We start from the raw sequence: 20,384 nt of genomic DNA, 5'->3' as shown, positions 1-20,384 counted from the left end.
TTAATCTTTAACAACCATTTTGAATTTCTGACCCTTGTTATTTTGTCACATTGATAGTTGGATTAAAAATGAGGGATCTTGGTTACTTAATACTTAACACCACAAAAAATGTTTTCAAAAAAGATAAATGTTTTTTCTTGCCCATGTGCTTCTATGAAACTTTGTAGTTCTAGTCACTTTTTCCTGGATACTGTGCTGTTTTATAGAAATGTATTTACCAGTTTAGTGAAAATTTATCTCCTCTTTCTTAGCTCTACAATGTCTTCTTTGGAATACTTTCATGTTTGAGGTTTAATTCACTCCTAGGATTAAGTCATAGCACTTAGGGTTTTCTTAGAACAATTTTATAATAAAAAAATCATTATCCTTTAGGAATCTTTCCAAGACTCTGTAAAAAGAAAAATTCTCTCTCTCTAAGAATGTTTAAAAGCAGGTATCCAAATGTATGCAGATTATTTTCCTACTTTATTATAGGGCTGTGGTCAAAAGCAGTGGTTATTATCCTTACATGGAATGGATAGAGACAAATTTTGTGTATTGCTCCCTCCAAAGTAAAGGAGTCAGAATATTCCTAGGCAAACATCATAAAAATCTCCTCTATTAACTGAGGAAAGAGTACAGTTCTTGAACAGTATTTTCAAAGCTTAACCTCATGTTTTAACAACCCCAGATGACTTATGTTCCTGGCTTTCTTTGTTGGTTAGCTTTCAATGCCTGAATTCAGAGAAATAAAACATGGAAAAAAACCCCAACAGGTCATCCAGTTCATTTCTCTAAAGAAATTCACAGCTGAATCTCATAATGTAGTTTCTAGTACTGACTTACTTGAGGATAGTTGGGGGTTGCATTTTTAAATGAGAAAAATTGAAACCAAGTTAAGCCCTAGGATAAATTTGGAGGCCACTGGGAGGCTCCCAATTCTACCTTCCTACTATGTTTTACATATGTGTGTGTGTGTGTGTGTGTATGTGTGTGTGTGTATGTGTGTGTACATGTACATATACATATATTCACAAACTGTGCAATTAAGCCATGGCATATTCTGGCTTTTTAACATTGTGGTGGCAAGGGAAAGGGAAATAAGAAAGAAGCAATCACAAGACTGACAAATGCCAGGGTCAGAAAAGGGAGCTGGGTTTTCATACACCTGCATTGACCAGTTTTTGGATGTAGGCTATTTCTGAAAAGGGATGTGATTTGGGGCAAGTTGCTCTCTTAGCTAAGAGCAATTTTAAGAGAGAAACTCAGCCAGTTAAAAGCCATCAGCGACCAGCATCCCAGGGAATGAGTGAAAGATGGGATCTGGACAAAGCACCACAATGTCAATTACCATACACACTTGTACTGTGACATCCACTTGCTTCATACAATATGTCAGGAACAGCTTCTGCAGGATCGGATTGGTCTCTTTTCCAGGAAAATTGCAATATTAGATAGGTTCTAGTCAGACTTTCCTGGATGTTGTGGCTGTTTTATAGAAATGTACACTGAGTGGCCACTCCTCTTTCTCTGATTATTATGATCTCTGAATGCATATATATATTAGAGGCCCGGTGCATGAATTCATGCATGGGTGGGGTCCGGCCAGCCTGGCCAGGGGGAGGGGACATGGGCAGTTGCCTGCCTGCTGGTCGAGGGGACAATTTGCATATTAGCCTTTTATTATATAGGATATACACTGAGTGGCCAGATTATTATGCATTCAGAGATCATAATAATCTGGCCACTCAGTGTAATTTCCCAGTTTTACTGTAATGGCACTCTTCTCTTTCCTGTTTCCTACAATCTCTCCTTTGGTATATTCTCCTGTTTGAAGTCTGCTCCTGGGGGCAGGTCACAATATTGGTGACAGTTAGTGGGACAAACTACAGCCCATGCTGCTGCAGCTGGTTGTGAGTCCACTACTAATCCTCATTGTCTTTTTTTTCCAACAATCCATTCTAGGTTCTCTCACCCTTAGCACATCTGGTGGTCTAGGCGTCTAACTTGGTAAGTGAAATAGACTTTCATTCCTACGAGTTGTGAACTCCTCGTGACCACACCTTTCTCAGACCATGGCTAATATGCTTGTCCATTCACTGTCATGATTGGGCAGAGAAATATCAAGAGATATTCCAAATGGATTTCCTGGATATCAAATGCATTTTTTCTTCCTTAGATTCAGAAATCCTACCTTCTCCTGGTTATTATGTTTAATTATCCCCCATTAGGAAAGATGAGTTTTTTACTTGTTAATTAGTTTCTTAGTATGAAGAGCCTTGCTCTTTTGACAAACATTTATAAATTTTGACAAAGAAACATTGAAAGTAATTGGGCAGTATCTAGAGCTTAAATGGGAATCTTCCAATGTCCAATGGTGAAAGTGTTCTCTCTATATGAGCCAAGATTTCCAAGCCAACAGATGTTATAATTTTAGGAATGAAAAATATAAATTCTTCATGTGGTTACAAACTATAATAAATAGAGCCACTCCTGCCTTAGTTTTCAGACCCCTGTATTCTATCTACTGAGAATATACTACTATATAATGCTTGATAATTTAAGGTAACACATCATGGATAGGTAACTATTCTTGTAGGAAAAGTAGAGTGGATTAACAGGTTCTTTTCTAAATTAACATCAACTGCCAGGGATTCTTACTGGTAAAGGGGCATGGAAGAAGGCATATCTGGCAATAGTCAGATGGGTAACAATGTCTGGGTTTCAGATGAGGGCCATCTAGGATACAGTAGAACCCTAATTCATGAATTAAAAAATAGAGGTAATGCAGACAAAGTTTCAGGGTTCCAAATCAAAATGAGTTCAGGGTAGAATTTACTCTCATGAGAGTTCTGTATTTTGACAAAGAAGTGGGTCTAAAACATTAGGATTGAGAAATTGAAGGAAAAGCTATAAATGGTGTATAATCAAGTTACTAAAGAACTTGGATATAGAACAATAGATTACTTGAGATTTCCTTTATTGAAAAGGCAGAGGTAGACCCCAGCTGGCATGGCCCAGTGGTTGAATGTTAACCTATGAACCAGGAAGTTGCCTTGTGGTTTGATTCCCAGTCAGGGTAAATGCCCAGGTTGTGGACTAGATCCCCAGTGGGGGTTGTGTGGGAGGCAGCCAATCAATGGTTCTCTCTCATCATTGATGTTTCTATCTCTCTCTCCCTCTCCCTTCCTCACTGAAATCAATAAAAATATATTAAAGAAAAAGAAAGAAAGGTAGAGATAGGGATGAAATGGTGCTTAAATATACTACTACTACTATATAAGTATATAAATTTAATTCCACTGTAATACGGATACTTTAAAATTATTATTTATTTTCTTAATATGTATTTTTTATTGACTTCAGAGAGGAAGAGAGAGGGAGATAGAGATAGAAACACCTATGATGAAAGAGAATCACTGATCAGCTGCCTTTTGCATGCCCCCAACTGGGCATCAAGCCCACAACCCAGGCATGTGCCCTTGACTGGAATCAAATCCAGGATCCTTCAGTCCCCAAGCCTATTCTCTATCCACTGAGCCAAACTAGGGCTAATACAAATACTTTTATGACTGCATAAAAATATGAATGCATGAATCCAAACCCAGTAAAACATGAAAGTTAACATAATGATTTCTCCTTGAATCAAAATATACTTCCCTGGCTTGGTCTTCTGAAACTGCATGCTTCATCAGCATAGACAGATATGTCATGCTGGAGAAGAGAGAAAGAGTGGAGTGAGTACAAGTCAGCCAGTACTATCAATTGTTTTTAGCTATATGTTCTGCTGGCTTTTTTTAAGACATAAGTGGAAATCCCCATAGAGGTAATGTCTTGTCATTTATTAATATAAAAATATAATATATTATAATACTATCTATAATAATAAGAGTAATATGCTAATTAGACTGGACATCCTCTGGATGACCTTTTGGATGAAGCTGGTGGCTGGAGGAAAGCCCGGGTGCCGGGTGCCAGAGGGAAGCCGGTGCCAGCAGCCGGGGGAAGGAAGGCCTACTCTTGCACGAATTTCATGCATCAGGACTCTAATTGGTAATATAATAGAAAATAACAGAGAGAATAGCTAACATTTATTAAGCACTTACTATATGCCAGACAGTGTTTTGTGCACTTTATATCTACTCATTTATTTAGTGTTTACCACAACTCTAAGACCTGTACTAGAGTCATCTTATTTTATAGATAAGGGAACTAAGATCTAGTGAGATTAATTAACTTGCCCAAGAATGACACTGTTCTAAGTGGTGTTGCTGGGATACCTATTTCCAAAGTCCTTAATTTCAAACACTATGTTAAAATGCTAAATTCTTTTTATGAGATGGGAGCAGAGCATTCTGCCTGTGATTAAACATTATTAGGTTCCTAAGATGTAATAGTCTGTGAAAGCCTTACCAAGATTATAAAAGGAGAAGAAAATAAGATCTGTGACCTATCATTTCATGTGTCTTAGATCTGAAAAAAAATCAGAATATATCACAAAATTAATAGAACTGAGCAGGTGGCTAGCCTAAAATTTTGACTAAGGTGGAAACTACATTAAACATTGATTTATCAGATTGGAAAGTGCAACTATTCACAATGGGAGGTTGGTACAAATACATAGACCATTTGTACATAAACCTTTTTAAAAGTTGGCTTAAGAAATTAGATTTAATGAGGTCAGTACAAGTGAATTTCTCAAGAGAATAAAATTATCTGCCTTTAGAATAGTCATTTAGTCCCTAAACTCACAAATTACTCAGTGTAAAATGAGGGAGTTGAATTTGGTTATTGCTGAACTCCTTGCCAGATCAAAACTATGAATCTAGTGTTGTATCCTATATAATAAAAGGCTAATATGCAAATCAACTGCATGGCAGAACTACCAATCGCTATGACGTGCACTGACCACCAGGGGGCAGATGCTCGACACAGGAGCTGCCCCTGGTGGTCAGTGTGCTCCCACTCAGCCAGAAGCTGGGCTCATGGCTGGCAAGCACAGCAGCGGGGGCGGGAGCCTCTCCCACCTCCATGGCAGTCGGACATTCCCTGAGGGCTCCTGGACTGCAAGAGGGCACAGGCCAGGCTAAGGAACCCCCTCACCACCGAGTGCATGAATTTCGTGCACTGGGTCTCTAGTAATGAATAAAACAAGAAGTCTGGAGCTAGAGGATCCTGGTCCCACTATTTGCTACCTAAGATATAGACTCTAAGACTCAAAGATTAGTGTGCAGGTGGTTTATTGGAGGGTACCATTGGGTACAACATATGAGAGGGATGAGGAAACTAGGCTGAGTGAGTATTTGAACTGCTATGCAGTTGAAATAAATGCTCCATTCAATTTTTTGGGGCAACACTGAGGCAGAGATGTCAGTTCAGAGTCCTACCTGATTTAATGGGCTTTTAGCCAACATGAAGTTTACTCTCTCTTAAGAAACAACTAAAGTGGAAACAATACATATGAAACAAGTGAGTCCTGTGATTGTCCCAGTTTATTGTCTTTTTGGGCAAGGGAATCAAAGAAAAAATTAACAAATAGGACTACATTAAACTGAACTGCAAAGGAAAACATCAACAAAATGAAAAGACAACCTACTGAATGCTAAAAGATATTTGTCAATGATACATCCAATAGGGGGTTAATATTTAAAATTTATAAAGAACTCATACAATCCTCAAAAGACAATCAATCCAATTTAAAAAATGGGCAGAGGATCTGAATTGACACTTCTCCAAAGAGGACATACAAATGGTCAAGGTCACTAATCATCAGAAAAAGGCAAATTAAAACCAAAATGAGATATCACTCACACCTTTCAGAATAGCTAGCATCAATAAATCAATAAATAACAAGTGTTGGTGAGGATGTGGAGAAAATTAAATCCTTGTGTACTGTTGGTGGGAATGCAGATTGGTGCAGCCACTATGGAAAACAGTACAGAGTTTCCTCAAAAAATAAAAAGAAAATAGAACTTCATTATGACCAAGTGATTCCACTTCTTGGCATATATCCAAAGAAATCAAAACCACTAATTTGAACAGATATATGCACCCCTATGTTCACTGCAGTGTTATTTATAATAGCCAAGATATGGAAGCAACCCAAGTGCCTATCAATAAATGATTGAATAAAGAAAAGGTGGTGCAAAAACTTTTTAGTTTGATGTAATCCCATTTGTTTTTATTTTTTCTTTTGTTTTCCTTGCCTGAGGAGATATATCAGAAAAAAATAGTGCTTTGAGAAATCTCCAAGATTTTACTGCCTGTGTTTTCTTCTAGGATTTTTTATGGTTTCCAGTCTAATATTTAATCCATTTTGAGTTTATTCTTGTGTATTGTGTAACTAACAAGCAAAATAGAGACAGGTTCATTGATAGAGAGCAGGCTGACAGTTGTTGGGGCTGTGGGTGGAGGGACTGAGCAAAAAAAAAAAATGTTAAAAAACTCATGGATACGGACACCAGTGTGGTGATTGCTGGAGGGCAGGAGTGATGGAAAGAGATGAGGAGGGTATAGGGGGGATAAATGGTGATGGAAGGAGACTTGACTTGGGGTGGTGAACACACAATATAGTGTACAGGTGATATGTAGTGGAATTATGCACCTGAAACATATATTTTGTTAACCAGTGTCACCCCAATAAATTCATGAAAAGGAAAAGTAGGTGGTACATATATACAATGGAATATTACTCAGCCATAAAAATAATAAAATCTTACCACTCGCAAAAGTATGAATGGTCCTAGAAGATGTTATGCTAAGCAAAATTAGAACAAAATAAGTAAATAAAACAGAAACAGACTCATAGATACAGAGAACAAACCCAGGGTTCTCATATGGGAGGCAGGTGGGGGAGCTGAGTAACAAAATGAAGGGATTAAGGAGTACAAATTGGTAGTTACAAAATAGTTACCAGGATGTAAAGTTTATTATAGGGAAGATAGTAATATTGCAATAACCATGGATGATGCTAGGTGGGCACTTGAATTATTGGGGGATCACTTTGTAAATTATATAATTATCTAACTGCCATGTTTTATATCTGAGGCTAATATAAAACAATATTAAATGTCAATTGTAAATTAAAAAATAAAAAATAAATTCTGTATACAATAAAAATATCTTTCAAATATGAAATCATATTTTCAAAATGCAAGAAATCCAGTAGACATGAACTACCAGAAATGTTCAGGGAAGTCCTTCAGCCAGAAGGAAAATGATACCAGATGGCGATCTGGATATACACAAAAGAATGAAGAGCTCTAGAAGTGGAAACTGCACAGGTAAATGTATGAGTTATTTTTTGTATTATCTAAACCTTCTAAAAAATAATTGAAGGTTTAAAGCAAAAATAATAAAAATGTACTGTAGAATTTATAGTATGTATAGAAGTAAAAAAATAATTTAACGCTTTAGTTTATCTATGCTAATAAAAGGGTAATATGCTAATTAGACCAGGAGACCTTCCAGACAAAGCCATGGTGGCGGGGCTGAGGCAGAGGCGGTTAGGGGTGAGCAGGCCAGCAGAGGGGGGCAGTTGGGGGTGAGAAGGCTGGCAGTGGGGCAGTTGGGGGTGAGCAGGCTGGCAGTAGGGGGAAGTTGGGGGTGATCAGACTGGAAGAGGGGGAAGTTGGGAGTGATCAGGCCAGTGCGGGGGGCAGTTGGGGACAATCAGGCCAGCTGGGGGGCAGTTAGGGGCAATCAGACTGGAAGGCGGGGCAATTGGGGGAGAGCAGGCCAGTATGGGGGGCAGTTGGAGGCGAGCAGGCAGGCAGGCAGAGTGGTTAGGGGCGATCAGGCAGGCAGGAAGGTTAGGAGCCTGCGGTCCCGGACTGTGAGAAGGATGGCCAACTGCCTATGTGATCGGGCCTAAACTGGCAGTCAGACATCCCTCGAGGGGTCCCAGATTGGAGAGGGTGCAGGCCAGGCTGAGGGACAACCTCCATGCATGAATTTCATGCACCGGGCCACTAGTTTACATATAATGAGATTATTGAGATAGTTAGGTTTAAGTCTATTTTGACATTTGTTTTCAATTACCCATTTTCTAAGTTGTTGTAAGATTGAATGAATATGCAAAAGAGCTTAGAAAATTATAAAATACATCATTGCATTAATATGACAATGGTTTAAATTATACAACACACCCTATTATATGAATCTAACAGTTCAGAACTGGGTGATCACTTCTAGGTGTGACTAATCTGTTGTTTATTCAGCTTTCATTGAATAATCTTATGAACAGAAAATAGTTCCAAGGCTATAGAGAGAGGAAAAATTGCATTTACAGTGTGTATCTTTAAAAAAATGACCACAATGCAAACAAACATACATACAAAGAAACTTTAATCAAAACATGAATTGAATAATGTCATTTTTTACATTAATTCTCGAAGGGCTGCATCCTCGCTTGAGTGGTGGGATGGGAGCTGGTGGATTTCATCATCACTGATTTCACAAAGTGCTTGAGATTTGGGCAGAATTTTGAAGGAGTAAAAAGACACACCACTAAAGAGACTGAGGCAGTGGGTCTACCAGAAAAGACGGATTTAAGAGTGGGGCATGAGTAAGTTCTCAGGCAGAGAAGAACAAGGTCGCAATTGGGCTTGAGTTTTGGTCTCTGTCCCTACCTACCAAGCAGCGACTCTGGAACCTCACTTCCTCCTCAGCAAATCAGGCTTAAAGGAGCTGCAGCATCTTCTGGCTCCAAATTGCATGATGGCATCTTTAAAAAAAAAAAAAATCTCTGGTGAATATGAAACAGACTCATAGATACAGAGAACATTTTGAATCAGGAGAAAAAGGTGAAGGGATTAAGAAGTACAAATTGGTAGTTACAGAAAAGTCAGGGTTATGTAAAGCGCAACCTAGGGAATAAAAGTCAATAATACTGTAGTAACTACGTGTGGTGACAGATGGGTGGGAGATTTCTGGGTGATCAGTTTGTAAGTTACAGAAAAGTCTAATCATGGAGTTGCACACCTGAGACTAATATAATATACAACAACTATAATTTAAAAATAAAAAATATTAAAAAAAAATCTCTGGTGATTATGAAAGTAAACATTTTCTTGGCTCAAGTAAGAGTCAAAACTGTGGCATCTTAGGAAATGATAACATTCAAGTGAAGGTGATGAGTCAAGAAACAGAGTCAGAAATCACACACACAAGGAATTTAGGGGCCATTTAAAGTCAGAAAGCAGAAAAATGATATGATTAATCGCCTCTGATGTTTGAAAATCCTTGAAAATACCTAATAGGAAGCAATCATTCACTGACCCCCTTGATGGCTGAGTGAATGTCTTCTAAGGCTCATTCTTTCTATGCAGTTGAGCTAATCAAGGCTAGAACGTGAGGAGCAGAATCGCCTATGCTGGGCTAGATGGGCCCTGATTTATATATCTCAGCATTTTCTCAGAAGAACTCAGACTCACGAAATGAAAGTATCCAACCAGACTTTTATTAATAATCATACATCGCAACTCCTCTCCCACCTTCACTACACTGTGCTTTCATTATGTATCAATCTGGGAGCAGGGACGAAGGGCGCAGCCAGATGAGAACATGTAAGAAACAAGCAATTCGTATATGTGTATATGGTTCAGTGCTGCTACTGCAAGGGAGTACAAAACCAGGCGCCAGGCACTGGAGAGAACACTGCTTTTTCTGATCTCATTTGCGCCCTCTGAGCTGCCGGGCATAGCGATTGTAGGCTGCGTTGTATCCGTAAATCATGGCGTAGCGCTCGCAAAGTTTGTGGTCGTCACAGGCTTCCCGGTTGATCTCGTAGGCAGGCTTGGTGCGTTCTCGGACCCTAGGAAGTGGGGGGAGGGATAGGGGTGGGAAAGATGCCCAGATTGAGAAGTATAAAGAGGACGGAGAAATAAGAAAAAGGAGAAAAGATTATCAGAAAATATTGGAGAGAGATCCCATTTATCACAACCCGATATCAAGAGACCTTTGATTCGGCCGGTGTGGCTCAGTGGTTGCAGGTTTGGCCCATGAACCAGGAGGTTACGATTGCTGGTCAGGGCACACGCCTGGGTTGCAGGCTTGATTCCCAGTAAGGGGCGTGCAGGAGGCAGCTGATCAATGATTCTCTCTCATCATTCATGTTTCTATCATTCTCCACCTTTCCCTTCCTCTCTGAATTAATAAAAAGTATATTTAAAAAAAGATATTTGAAGAACAGAAAGGAGAGGTGGAACAGGGGGCATTTTTCTTTTAGGGGGAATATTTTTTTAAAGTAAAAACAGAATTTTTTTTTCTGTCCTCTTTTTCATCCTCTCTTCCTCTTCTTTCTGAGTCGTTCACAAAATAGTCTTCTAGAAATTCAGTTGTTTTCTACATACTGTTTTAAAATTCTTTGATTTGGGGATACAATTAGAAATAATATCTATTTTGTAAAGAAACCTGTTTCTCACTCCATTCTGATCTGGGCTTCTACACTGGGAAAAATGACTTCCCCAGCCAGTTTTGTTACCCACCTCTCTTGAGCTTTAGCTCTCCATCTCTGCTGCGAGGATATGAAGGTATTAGCGTATCTCCTGTTAATGAAGGGACCTCAAAACAGAAATAAGTAATTGCAGTTTTAGGAAAACAGTAGCTGAAAATATTTCCATGAGTAGTCGCTAACACAAATATGTTTGGGAGCTCAATAACTCATGCGTTTCATGTAACTAGAGATATGCAACAATCAAAGGGGAAGATAAGCATCTATATAATAAAATGCTAATATGCAAATCGACCGAACGGCACAACAACCGGTCACTATGACGCACACTGACCACCAGGGGGCAGATGCTCAACGCAGGATATGCCCCTGGTAGTTAGGGCACTCCCATAGGGGGAGCGCCACTCAGTCAAAAGCCAGGCTCACGGCTGGCGAGCACAGCAGAGGTGGCCAGAGCCTCTCCCGCCTCCGGGGCAGTGCTAAGGATGTCCGACATCCCCCTAGGGCTCCCGGACTGTGAAAGAGCACAAGTTGGGCTGGGGGACCCACCCCGCACCCCCTAGAGTGCACGAATGTTGTGCAGTGGGCCACTAGTATTTCATAAGCTGCCTGATCCAAAGAAAGTAATCACCCATACATATGTCTTGAGTCTTGTCACATTGGCCACTCAAATTTTGCTTGTTTGTTTTGATCTTGGGCAATAACTTGTTTTTCTTCAATGTTGGTATTCCTATTTCAGTGTGTTTTTAAAATTCCTTTGAGGAGAAATTCTCTCTGTCCTGATGACTTGTAAAGCATGTCTTTAGATTACTAGTAAATGAAAGTTTAAACATGATAGAAGTAGTGGACAAATTGAAAATGAGTGTGATATGTTATTTCCTCTTATACACAGTCTTTATAAGTCTAGAAATTCAGTGGCATTTAAGCAATGTTGACATCTGTGGTCTCCCAGCTGACTTGGCCTCCAATTCTGTACTTTGCCATTTGTCATTACTCCTTGTTTTCCGTCTCTGTGGTTGACCTGGTGCCAACATAAAATTTCCAAATGAGGTTTTATGGCTCCTAAGTTGGGTGAATGCAGTTTAAAGGCAATAGTATACTGCTTCAAGCTTTAAAAAATTGCTTATATGGCGATTTTTATAGTTATTGGATTTAAAATGTTACTTCAGTTTTCCAAAAGAGGCCCTCTTTTTCCTCCCTGTGGTACGTATTACCATTTTGTGTGACTAGGAACAGGGAGAGATTCTAGAATACATGAGGTTTAAATAAGGAAGTCAAACATTCACTTACTGATTTCGTAGGATTCCATGCTTTCATGAGATTCTGGAATTAAAAAAAGAAGATTCATTTTATTATTATTTACCACACATTGAAATAGTCTAAACATAGTGAAGGAAGAAGAAGGAAGAGTCAAAAAGATGTGAAGAATATAGTTAACAATATGATTACTACACATTCCAGGCATTTTTGACTTGTGCATTGTTTCTCTAGCTGTGTCCTTGCTATGCATATATCTACACTTTAGTTTCTTTGATGTTGAAGAAGCTGGTGAATACAGTCTTGGCTAAAATTTCCCCCGGGCTCTGAGGTTTTCACCCCAGTGAATTAAGACAATGTAAGTGCTTTTCACAAGCTCCAGAGAACTGTCTTCTCTGATTAATCTGGGATGTGAGAGAAAGGCTGAGGAAGGGACAGATGGGCCTAGAAGACAGCTAGGTTTCTCCAGGCGGCCTGGGCAGATGCTCTGCGGGACTTTACCAAGACAGGCTTCTGGGAGGTTCCAAAGGCCTCTTAAGAACCTGTGTTCAATTGGCAGCCACAGAAACCACTGGCTCCAGCTCCCAGCTCCCACTGGGCACAATGCCAGTTCAGAGAAAGAATTGAGATGATGTCAAAGCAGAAGCTCTCTTCTTTCTAACACTCTCCCTCTTTCTACCTTCCCACCAGGGAAATTTGGCAATAAGAGTCTTAGATGTGTAAGCAAGTGAATCTGCTTGAAAATCTCAAAAAGTGGTAGAGAAATCAAATCCTCTGACAACAGAGACCTTATGAATCATTTCAAGAGTCAGAAGCAAAAAAAAAAACAAAAAAACAAAAAAAAAAACAACAACAAACCACCACATGGTTATTAATATAATTTAGGTTAAAGAACAGCTTAAATATCCAGATTATTGAAGCATAAGACTGAATAATCTAAATAATTTTGCTTCAGATTTCCTTTCATAAGCTTTGAACAGACAGATATATTTAACAACATACAGAAACCAGGCAAATTTTATCTTTTGACAATTGAAATGATGAAATCTATTTTTTCTCTGAGATGTTTTAAATGTAAAACTTAGTTTTTTAGTGAATTCACCAAACACATGTAGTAAATTCATGAGATTGCTCTGTCCCTAGAGAGGGCTATACCTTACACATCACGTGAAAACGGATATTTTTAAAGGTAAGTGGTTCGACCAATATCCTTAACCAATTGTTACCAAAGTCTAAATAAACATCCTTAAAGATGAGACTCCAGGGCTGGGAATTTATATCTTCTTTCTGAAATAGCAAAGTTTCCACGTGTGCAGTGACTGACCATCGAAAGGAATGGCCTGATACATAGCATATAGTCTGTGTATTTAGGATATAAAAAAGCCTGGATGGAAGAGACGTGGGGCTTGGACCTTGGGAAGTGTTAAGTTAATGGTACTTGAAGATTATAACAGAGAAAGGGGCGAGAAGAGGAGGAGGGAGAGGAAAAGTCCAAGTAACCTGAAGTCAGACACAGACAAGAAAACCCAGAGAAATGGCAGGAGAAAGATTTCTCACCATAACACAAAGCTGCCACGGCCAAGGCCGCCAGAACGGAGAGGAGCAGCAGGCTCTTCATGGTCCCTCCGTGGTCCTGTGGTTGGCCTCACTCACTGTCTTGTGCTGCACGGTGTGGAAGAGGCTCTTACAGGCTGTTTGGGACAGGCTGTGTGGGGTTTTTATAAGAACTCCAGCAGCTGAAAGGGGAGGAACCAGTGGGAGGGGGCCGGAGAAGGTGGGGACTGGCTGGCACTAAAGTAGCACTGGGACTTTTCCCAAATATTCATTCCTTCCAGATATTATCTTCTCTGGGTGGGCAGTTTTCCCTCATTCCTGGATGTGACTGTGCTATGGCAGGAGGCTGCCCTGGTACAGAAGCTGTGGCCGCCCTAGGTGTGGGGCCAGATCTGGGCAACGGTCCACAGAGAAGGGAGTTGCCACAAACACGTGTTTGCCTTCCTAATTTCTTCTCTGATCTACCCTCCTGGCCCTGACTGTGGGCCTTTCAGGTTTGGTCCCCAAACAGAGCCATAGTGTTCTGCTCGTTCCCCTAATGGGTGGCTGAGTGGTTCTGGGAAGAAAGGACTTCATTTTTATGCCGATTTAATTTAGAGTTATGATTTTTTATTAATTTTTACAGAGAGAGGCAGGGAGAGGCAGAGAGAGATAGAAACACCGGTGAGTTATATTTCCAGTAAGGCTGAACCAAAAGATCGTTTGCCTGATGATACGCACCTTTTGCATTTTTCAAGTGCTCAGTAGGATAGAGATGTGCAGTGACCCTGTGAGTGAGTTCCGTTTCCTCAGTTGACTCCGTTATAACTTGCTCATCCAGTTTTGTGACTTGAGTCTAAACCTGTGCCCGAGTGCCCTCTCAGGCTGGATATCGCCGATTGAGAGTGCAGCCAGGGTAAGAGGGTAACCATCTCTCACTTCCTGAAGGCATTGTCCTGACAATTAACAAATTCAGTATGCTTTTAGTGAGTGACAGATGAGATGCAAAGTACTGTGCTAGGGATTATGGGGGAATCTACTGACAAACAAGACACGTCCCTAATGAGGTAAGTAATAGCTACATACTATTCACTTTGCTCTTCAGCTGTCATGCATCCTCAAACACAGATTTTCACAAACACACATTTCTGCTGTGTCTTTAATAACAGAAGTGCTGTGTGTTTTTTTTTCTTACAGGAAGAGAATTGCAATTTGGTTTTAAGCAATCCTCTGGACTGAGCTTTTTTTTCTTTCTTCTTGAAAAGTTAGTAAAACTTTTCTATCAGATGTGTCTCCATTGCCTGGGTACCCAAGAGTCTTCTTAGCCCACAAATAAGCTTGAGTCACAGAGTAGGAGACTGTAGAAGAGCTAAAGCTGCATGACCTCTGGGCTGGGGGTGGGTGGGTATACTTTTCAGTGAAGATTTATTTCGAGGAGCAGTGATGAGCAACTAGGTGGAACCTCATTCTTCTTGTCCTATTGGGATGGACTTTTCCTGCCAGCCTCCACCCTCTGAACACTTTTATAGACACTAAAGGATTCCCTGTTAAAGGAAATAATTCATTTGAAATCTGAAGGATTAGTGAAGTTAGAAGGACCAATAAAATTCAGGTATTCCTTCCAGATAGTTTCATATTGAGATGTATTCTTTGTGATAAAGTCTTAAAGAAGACTTCAAAAAAAAAAGACAAAGTATATTCATTACTGATAAATTCAACTATCATGACTTCTATTCACAAGACTGGTGATTGTTCCTCTCTTTAAATCACATACTTGCTTCCGTGCCTGTTTTAAAGATAAATTATCAAATCACTATATTGTCAATAAATAGAGTGCAAAAGTCAGTTTACTACTTTGCATGGTTTTGGGGAAACAAGCTAGCCAAGGCTTGCTCATATAGCATTTTATATGCATTCATTCAGTAATTCCCAATTAACATAATATGAAACAAGTTTAGTTCCAATGTTGCACCCCTAAAATGAGTGGGCTACTCACTTCCCCAAACCCATCTTCAGAATTAACGAGAATTCCCTTTTTTCCAGGTACAAACACGTGCTTTGTAATGTCTATTCTAACCAGATTGCAGATGTCTCCTCTACTCCCAAGTTCAAATGATATCTGGGCTCTCTCCGTCTTTTTACTCTCAGGTTATTTATACTCTGTGAATCCAAACTTGAATGTCTTACACTTCTCTTTCCAATGTAAACTTTGCCTTTTTTTTTTTAATATATTTTATTGATTTTTCACAGAGAGGAAGAGAGGAGGGGAGAGGGATAGAGAGCTAGAAACATCGATGAGAGAGAAACACCGATCAGCTGCCTCCTGCACGTCCCCCACTGGGGACGCGCCCGCAACCAAGGTACATGCCCTTGACCGGAATCGAACCTGGGACCCTTGAGTCCGCAGGCCGACGCTCTATCCACTGAGCCAAACCGGTTTTGGCAACTTTGCCTTTTTTTATAAGTTATTTTTAATCACTGCTTCCTAAACTTTTAAGCATTTCTCTGTATCATCTTGTTCTTAGTAGGGCTAACACTTTCTGTTGAAAGGTGTCTCTCACCAGTCACTCTTCTTTTCTTTCCACTGTTTTCCATCTGTTCCTCAGTTCTTCTATGCTAAATCCCAACATATATCTGATTCATAAAAATTATTAATATACTAGAGGCCCAGCACGCACGAAATCGTGCACAAGTAGCTCTCTTCTGCTTGCCTCAGCGGGCCGCCCTGCCCATCGCTGCTTGTAGCTGGTGCCCCACCCCGCCCGCGGAGAGAGCCGCTGCTCCTTTGGTCTTTATGGTGTCATGGCATTATATGGCATTATGGCCACAGGCCTTTTATAATACAGATGTGAGAATCCAGAGCCCTTATTTTTCTCTCCTTCCTTAATATTCCCCATTTCAAAAACAGTTTTGTGAGTGGCAGATCCAGTTATGCCTTTAGAAGAGAGAAAAAAATGGAAGTAGAAAAATAGGTGGAGGGGAAGAAATAAGAAGGGCCTTGTATATTAGCCTTGCTGGATGGGAGAGTTTGGGTGGAGATTGAGTTGTAGAGAGAAAAACTTTGAGGCAGCTAGCTATAGGATGTGAGACAGATTAAAATTGAGAAATAGGAAAAGACCAATAAAGAGTTGCTTTGGTTATAAATAGGATTTTTGGAGGTAGTTAGACAGTATTTGAGAATTGACAGAAAATATTGACATTGTTTTTAATTAATGTTTGCTGCTAGTTTGCATTTTCTTTTTTAAAAATAATTTAAATATTTTTCAATTATTGTTGACATACATTCATTATATTAGTTTTAGGTGTACATCCCAATGATTAGACACTACATAACTTACTAAGTGATCATCCAGATAAATTCTGCACCCATATGACACCATACATAGTTATTACAATATTATTTACTATATTCCCAATGCTGTACTTTATATCCCCATGACTATTCTGTAACAACCAATTTGTACTTCTTAATCCTTTCGCCTTTTTCACCCATCCCTCCAAAGCCCCTTACATTTGGCAACTGTCAAAATGTTCTCTGTATCTATTCGTCTTTTTCTGTTCTACTTTTTTGTTTATTTTGTTTTTTAGAGTCTATTGTTGATGGATATGTATTTGTTGCCATTTTATTGTTCATATTTTTAATCTTTTTTCTTCTTCTTAAAGAAGACTCTGAATTTCGTATAATACTGATCTGATGCTGATGAACTCCCTTACATTTTTCTTGTCTGGGAAGCTATTTATCAGGCCTTCAATTCTAAATGATAGCTTTGCTGGGTAGAGTAATCTTGGTTGTACATCCTTGATTTTCATCACTTTGAGTATTTCTTATCAATCCCTTCTGGCTGCAAAGTTTCTATTGAGAAAGCAACTCACTGTCTTATGGGAGATCCCTTGTAGGTAACTAAATACTTTTCTCTTGCTGCTTTTAAGATTCTCTGTCTTCAACCTTTTGCATTTTAATTACAATATGTGTTGGTATGGGTTTCTTTGGGTTCATCTGTTTGGGACTCTCTGTGCTTCTTGGATTTGTATGCCTGGTTCCTTCACCAAATTAGGAAACTTTTCTGTCATTTTTTCAAATAGGTTTTCAATTTTTTGCTCTCTCTCTTTTTATTCCAGCACCCCTATGATGCAAATGTTGGTTTGCTTGAAGTTGTCTCAGAGGCTGCTTACATTATCCTCATTTTTGGATTCTTTTTTCTTTCTGCTGTTCTGATTGGGTGTTTATTGTTTCCTTATATTACAAACTAGAGGCCTGGTGCACAAAATTCGTGCACAGAGTGTGTGTGTGTGGGGGGGGGGGGGGTCCCTCAGCCCAGCCTGCACCCTCTCCAATTGGGGACATCCCTCTCACAATCTGGGACTGCTGGCTCCTAACTGCTCACCTGCCTGCCTGCCTGATTGCCCCTAGCTGCCTCTGCCTGCCAGCCTGATCACCCCTAACTGCCCTTCTCTGCTGGCCTGGTTTCCCCCAACTGCCCTCCCCTGCTGGCCTGATCTCGCCCCCAACTGCCCTCCCCTGCAGGCCTGATCTTGCCCCCAACTGCCCTCTTCTGCTGGCCAATTTGGTTCTGATTGGTTTCTATGCCAGTCAGAGTCAAAAGCTCCACCTCCTAGGCAGTCATTGGCTCCCCACAGCACCCAGATTTGGTTCTGATTGATCAGTTCTTATACCAATCAATGTCAAAAGCTCTGCCTCTTAGCCAGCCATTGGTTCTTCACAGCACCCACATTTGGTTCTGATTGGTTGCTTCCTATGCCAGTCAGCATCTCTGGGCCTATCAATGGGGCCTGATCAGGAAGGTGGGGCTGATCAGCAGCCCCAGGGAGGCCTGGAGAGAAATAGAGGCGAGGCTGCTGGCCAGACTGGGAGAGAAAGAGAGAAGCAAGTGCCTTGGTTGAGCCTTGGTTGTTACTGGTCATTACGACCCAGGGTTTTTATATATTAGGATAGCTGATTTGATTCTTGGCTTCACCTACTCTACTTTTGATTTCATGTAAATTATTCTTTATTTCAGTTAGACTATCCTTTATTTCTGAATGTCCTTTTTTCATGCTGTTGAAGTTCTCACTAAGTTCATTGAGCATCCTTATAACTAGTGTTTTGAACTCTGCATCGAGTAGATTGCTTGTCTCCATTTTGTTTAATTCTTTTCTGGAGTTTTGTTCTATTCTTTCATTTGTAACCTGTTTCTTTGTCTCCTCATTTTGGCAGCCTCCCTATATTTGTTTCTATGTATTAGGTAGAGCTATGATGTCTCCCAGGCTTGGTAGAGTGGCCTAATGTAGTAGAAAATTTTGTATTTTCTTAATTGGGATATCTTGTAAAGGCAAGACCACATGAAGCTCCAACTTATATTTGAATTTTAGATAATTATAAAAGATATTTACATAGATATCTCCACCTAACTAATGAGGAGAATATTTGAAGACCCTCCCAGAAGTGTTAACAAAGGTATGAGCAAGACAATGATAGGATTGCCAATTGTTTTTTTAATTATACAGAATTTCAGATGAGATTTGATAATGTGGTATAACCTAGATAACAGAAGCCGCAGAATAATATAAGACCACTTATTCCACAGCCTTTAATAGTAAAAGAGAAGCATAACTACTCCTTTCAGGGCCAGAAGTAGTCTCATGATTTTAGTTCTTCTTTATTCACTCATCCAATAAATTTATTGAACACCTATTTTGTGCCAATTCTAAGCTGGGAATATAGTAAATAAAGGTATGGAACTTACTCTCATGAATCAAGTATGCTTTTAGCTCACAAACTTAATTAGTGGCTTCTCTGCCCCAAATGCAAGGCCATCTGGACATCCTTGCCTCCTCTGCTTGGGAAGGAGGTTAGGGGGAAATCTGCTGAGTTCCCCTGTACTGACAGCAGTGTTGGAGGCTCCATAGTGGTCTTCAAGGTTGACCCAGTGCTCTGTGTTATAGGAAACTAGTAGAAAGAAGGGCCACCACCAGACACACTTGGCAAGATGGCCTAACTCTTGAGTGCTAGCCATGGTGAAAAGAGTAATGTGTAGAGAATAAATGGACATCATGACTTTTAAAAAATGTGTTTCAGCATCCAATTGTTTCTAGAGAAGGCCAAATGATATGCATTCTCATTTGGCTCACCTTTTTTTTATGGGAATTCAGTAATATCTTTGCAGAACATTGCAAAAAGCACTGAGGACAAGCTCAGATAATTCTGACTTCAGAGAAAGAGTGGAGAAGAGGAGATATTGGTAGAGCTGCCTGGAATTACCATGGGGAGAAGCTTCTCAGAAAAGCATATTTGAAGGAGGATATACCAAAAGAGTTATCCCTTTTTTATAGTATTTCTGTGACTAAAATAATAGCACAGTGATAATAAAGTGAATGTATTTCCCCACCAATTCTATGTCCTCCTCTCTGCCCTTGCTTATTCTTTCTCTATTCTTTTTCAGACTGATAGGCATTTTGTCTCTTTGAAGAACTTTCCTGGCTTCAGTCAGAAATTTATTGCTGTTCAATGAGATTCTCCTTTATTTACAGAATATTGGTTTTATGTAGTTCATATTATTATTTTACTGGCAGCACTAAAACCCTTACTCTTACCAGTAAAGGAAAAAGGCAAAGAAGAGGAGTTAGGAAGCAGCTGCCTTGAAAATAAAAAGAGAAATCACTTTCTAGGATATCAAAAGACAATAACACCCTAGCCAGTTTGGCTCAGTAGACAGAGTGTCATGTTAGCCTGCAGACTGAAGGGTCCTGGGTACGATTCCGATCAAGGGCACATATCCAGGTTGAGACTTGATCCCCAGTGTGGGGTGTGCAGGAGGCAGCCGATCAATAATTCTCTCTCATCATTGATGTTTCTATATATCTCTCTCCCTCTCCTTTCCTTTCTGAAATCAATAAAAATATATTTAAAAAAGACAATAATATGAGAGACAGAAATCCAGTCAACTTCATGGCACAGTGTAGACCTCTTAGTTCTGTTCTTTTAAATAATGCCCTTTGAATGGATTCTACATCTCATATTTTTTTATTGACATAGCTTCCCACACACCTAACCCCTCAGTCCTTTCCTTAATTTGTCTTAGTTGAACTAAGTGAAGATAAGTGTTTATTAAATTCAAGTAAGGGAAAAGCATCTAGGGAATCATGGACAGAAACTTCTGGGAAA

The 20,384-nt window shown here is 39.8% G+C and overlaps 1 protein-coding gene across 1 annotated transcript; it reads right to left on the bottom strand.

The window, feature by feature from the left end:
- Nucleotides 1-8,308: 8,308 nt before the first annotated feature.
- On the bottom strand, nt 8,309-13,630 carry MGP (matrix Gla protein). The gene is made up of 4 exons (XM_080660088.1): nt 13,247-13,630; nt 11,723-11,755; nt 10,467-10,542; nt 8,309-9,793 (listed from the first exon to the last, which is right to left on the bottom strand). Exons 1-4 carry the CDS (start codon nt 13,305-13,307, stop codon nt 9,652-9,654), a joined length of 312 nt encoding a protein of 103 aa, XP_080516214.1. The 5' UTR covers nt 13,308-13,630; the 3' UTR covers nt 8,309-9,651.
- Between the last annotated feature and the right edge of the window lie 6,754 nt (nt 13,631-20,384).

This window comes from Plecotus auritus (assembly GCF_963455305.1).
Source record: "Plecotus auritus genome assembly, chromosome: 3".
NCBI lineage: Eukaryota > Metazoa > Chordata > Mammalia > Chiroptera > Vespertilionidae > Plecotus > Plecotus auritus.
This window is presented reverse-complemented; position numbering and strand designations above follow the sequence as displayed.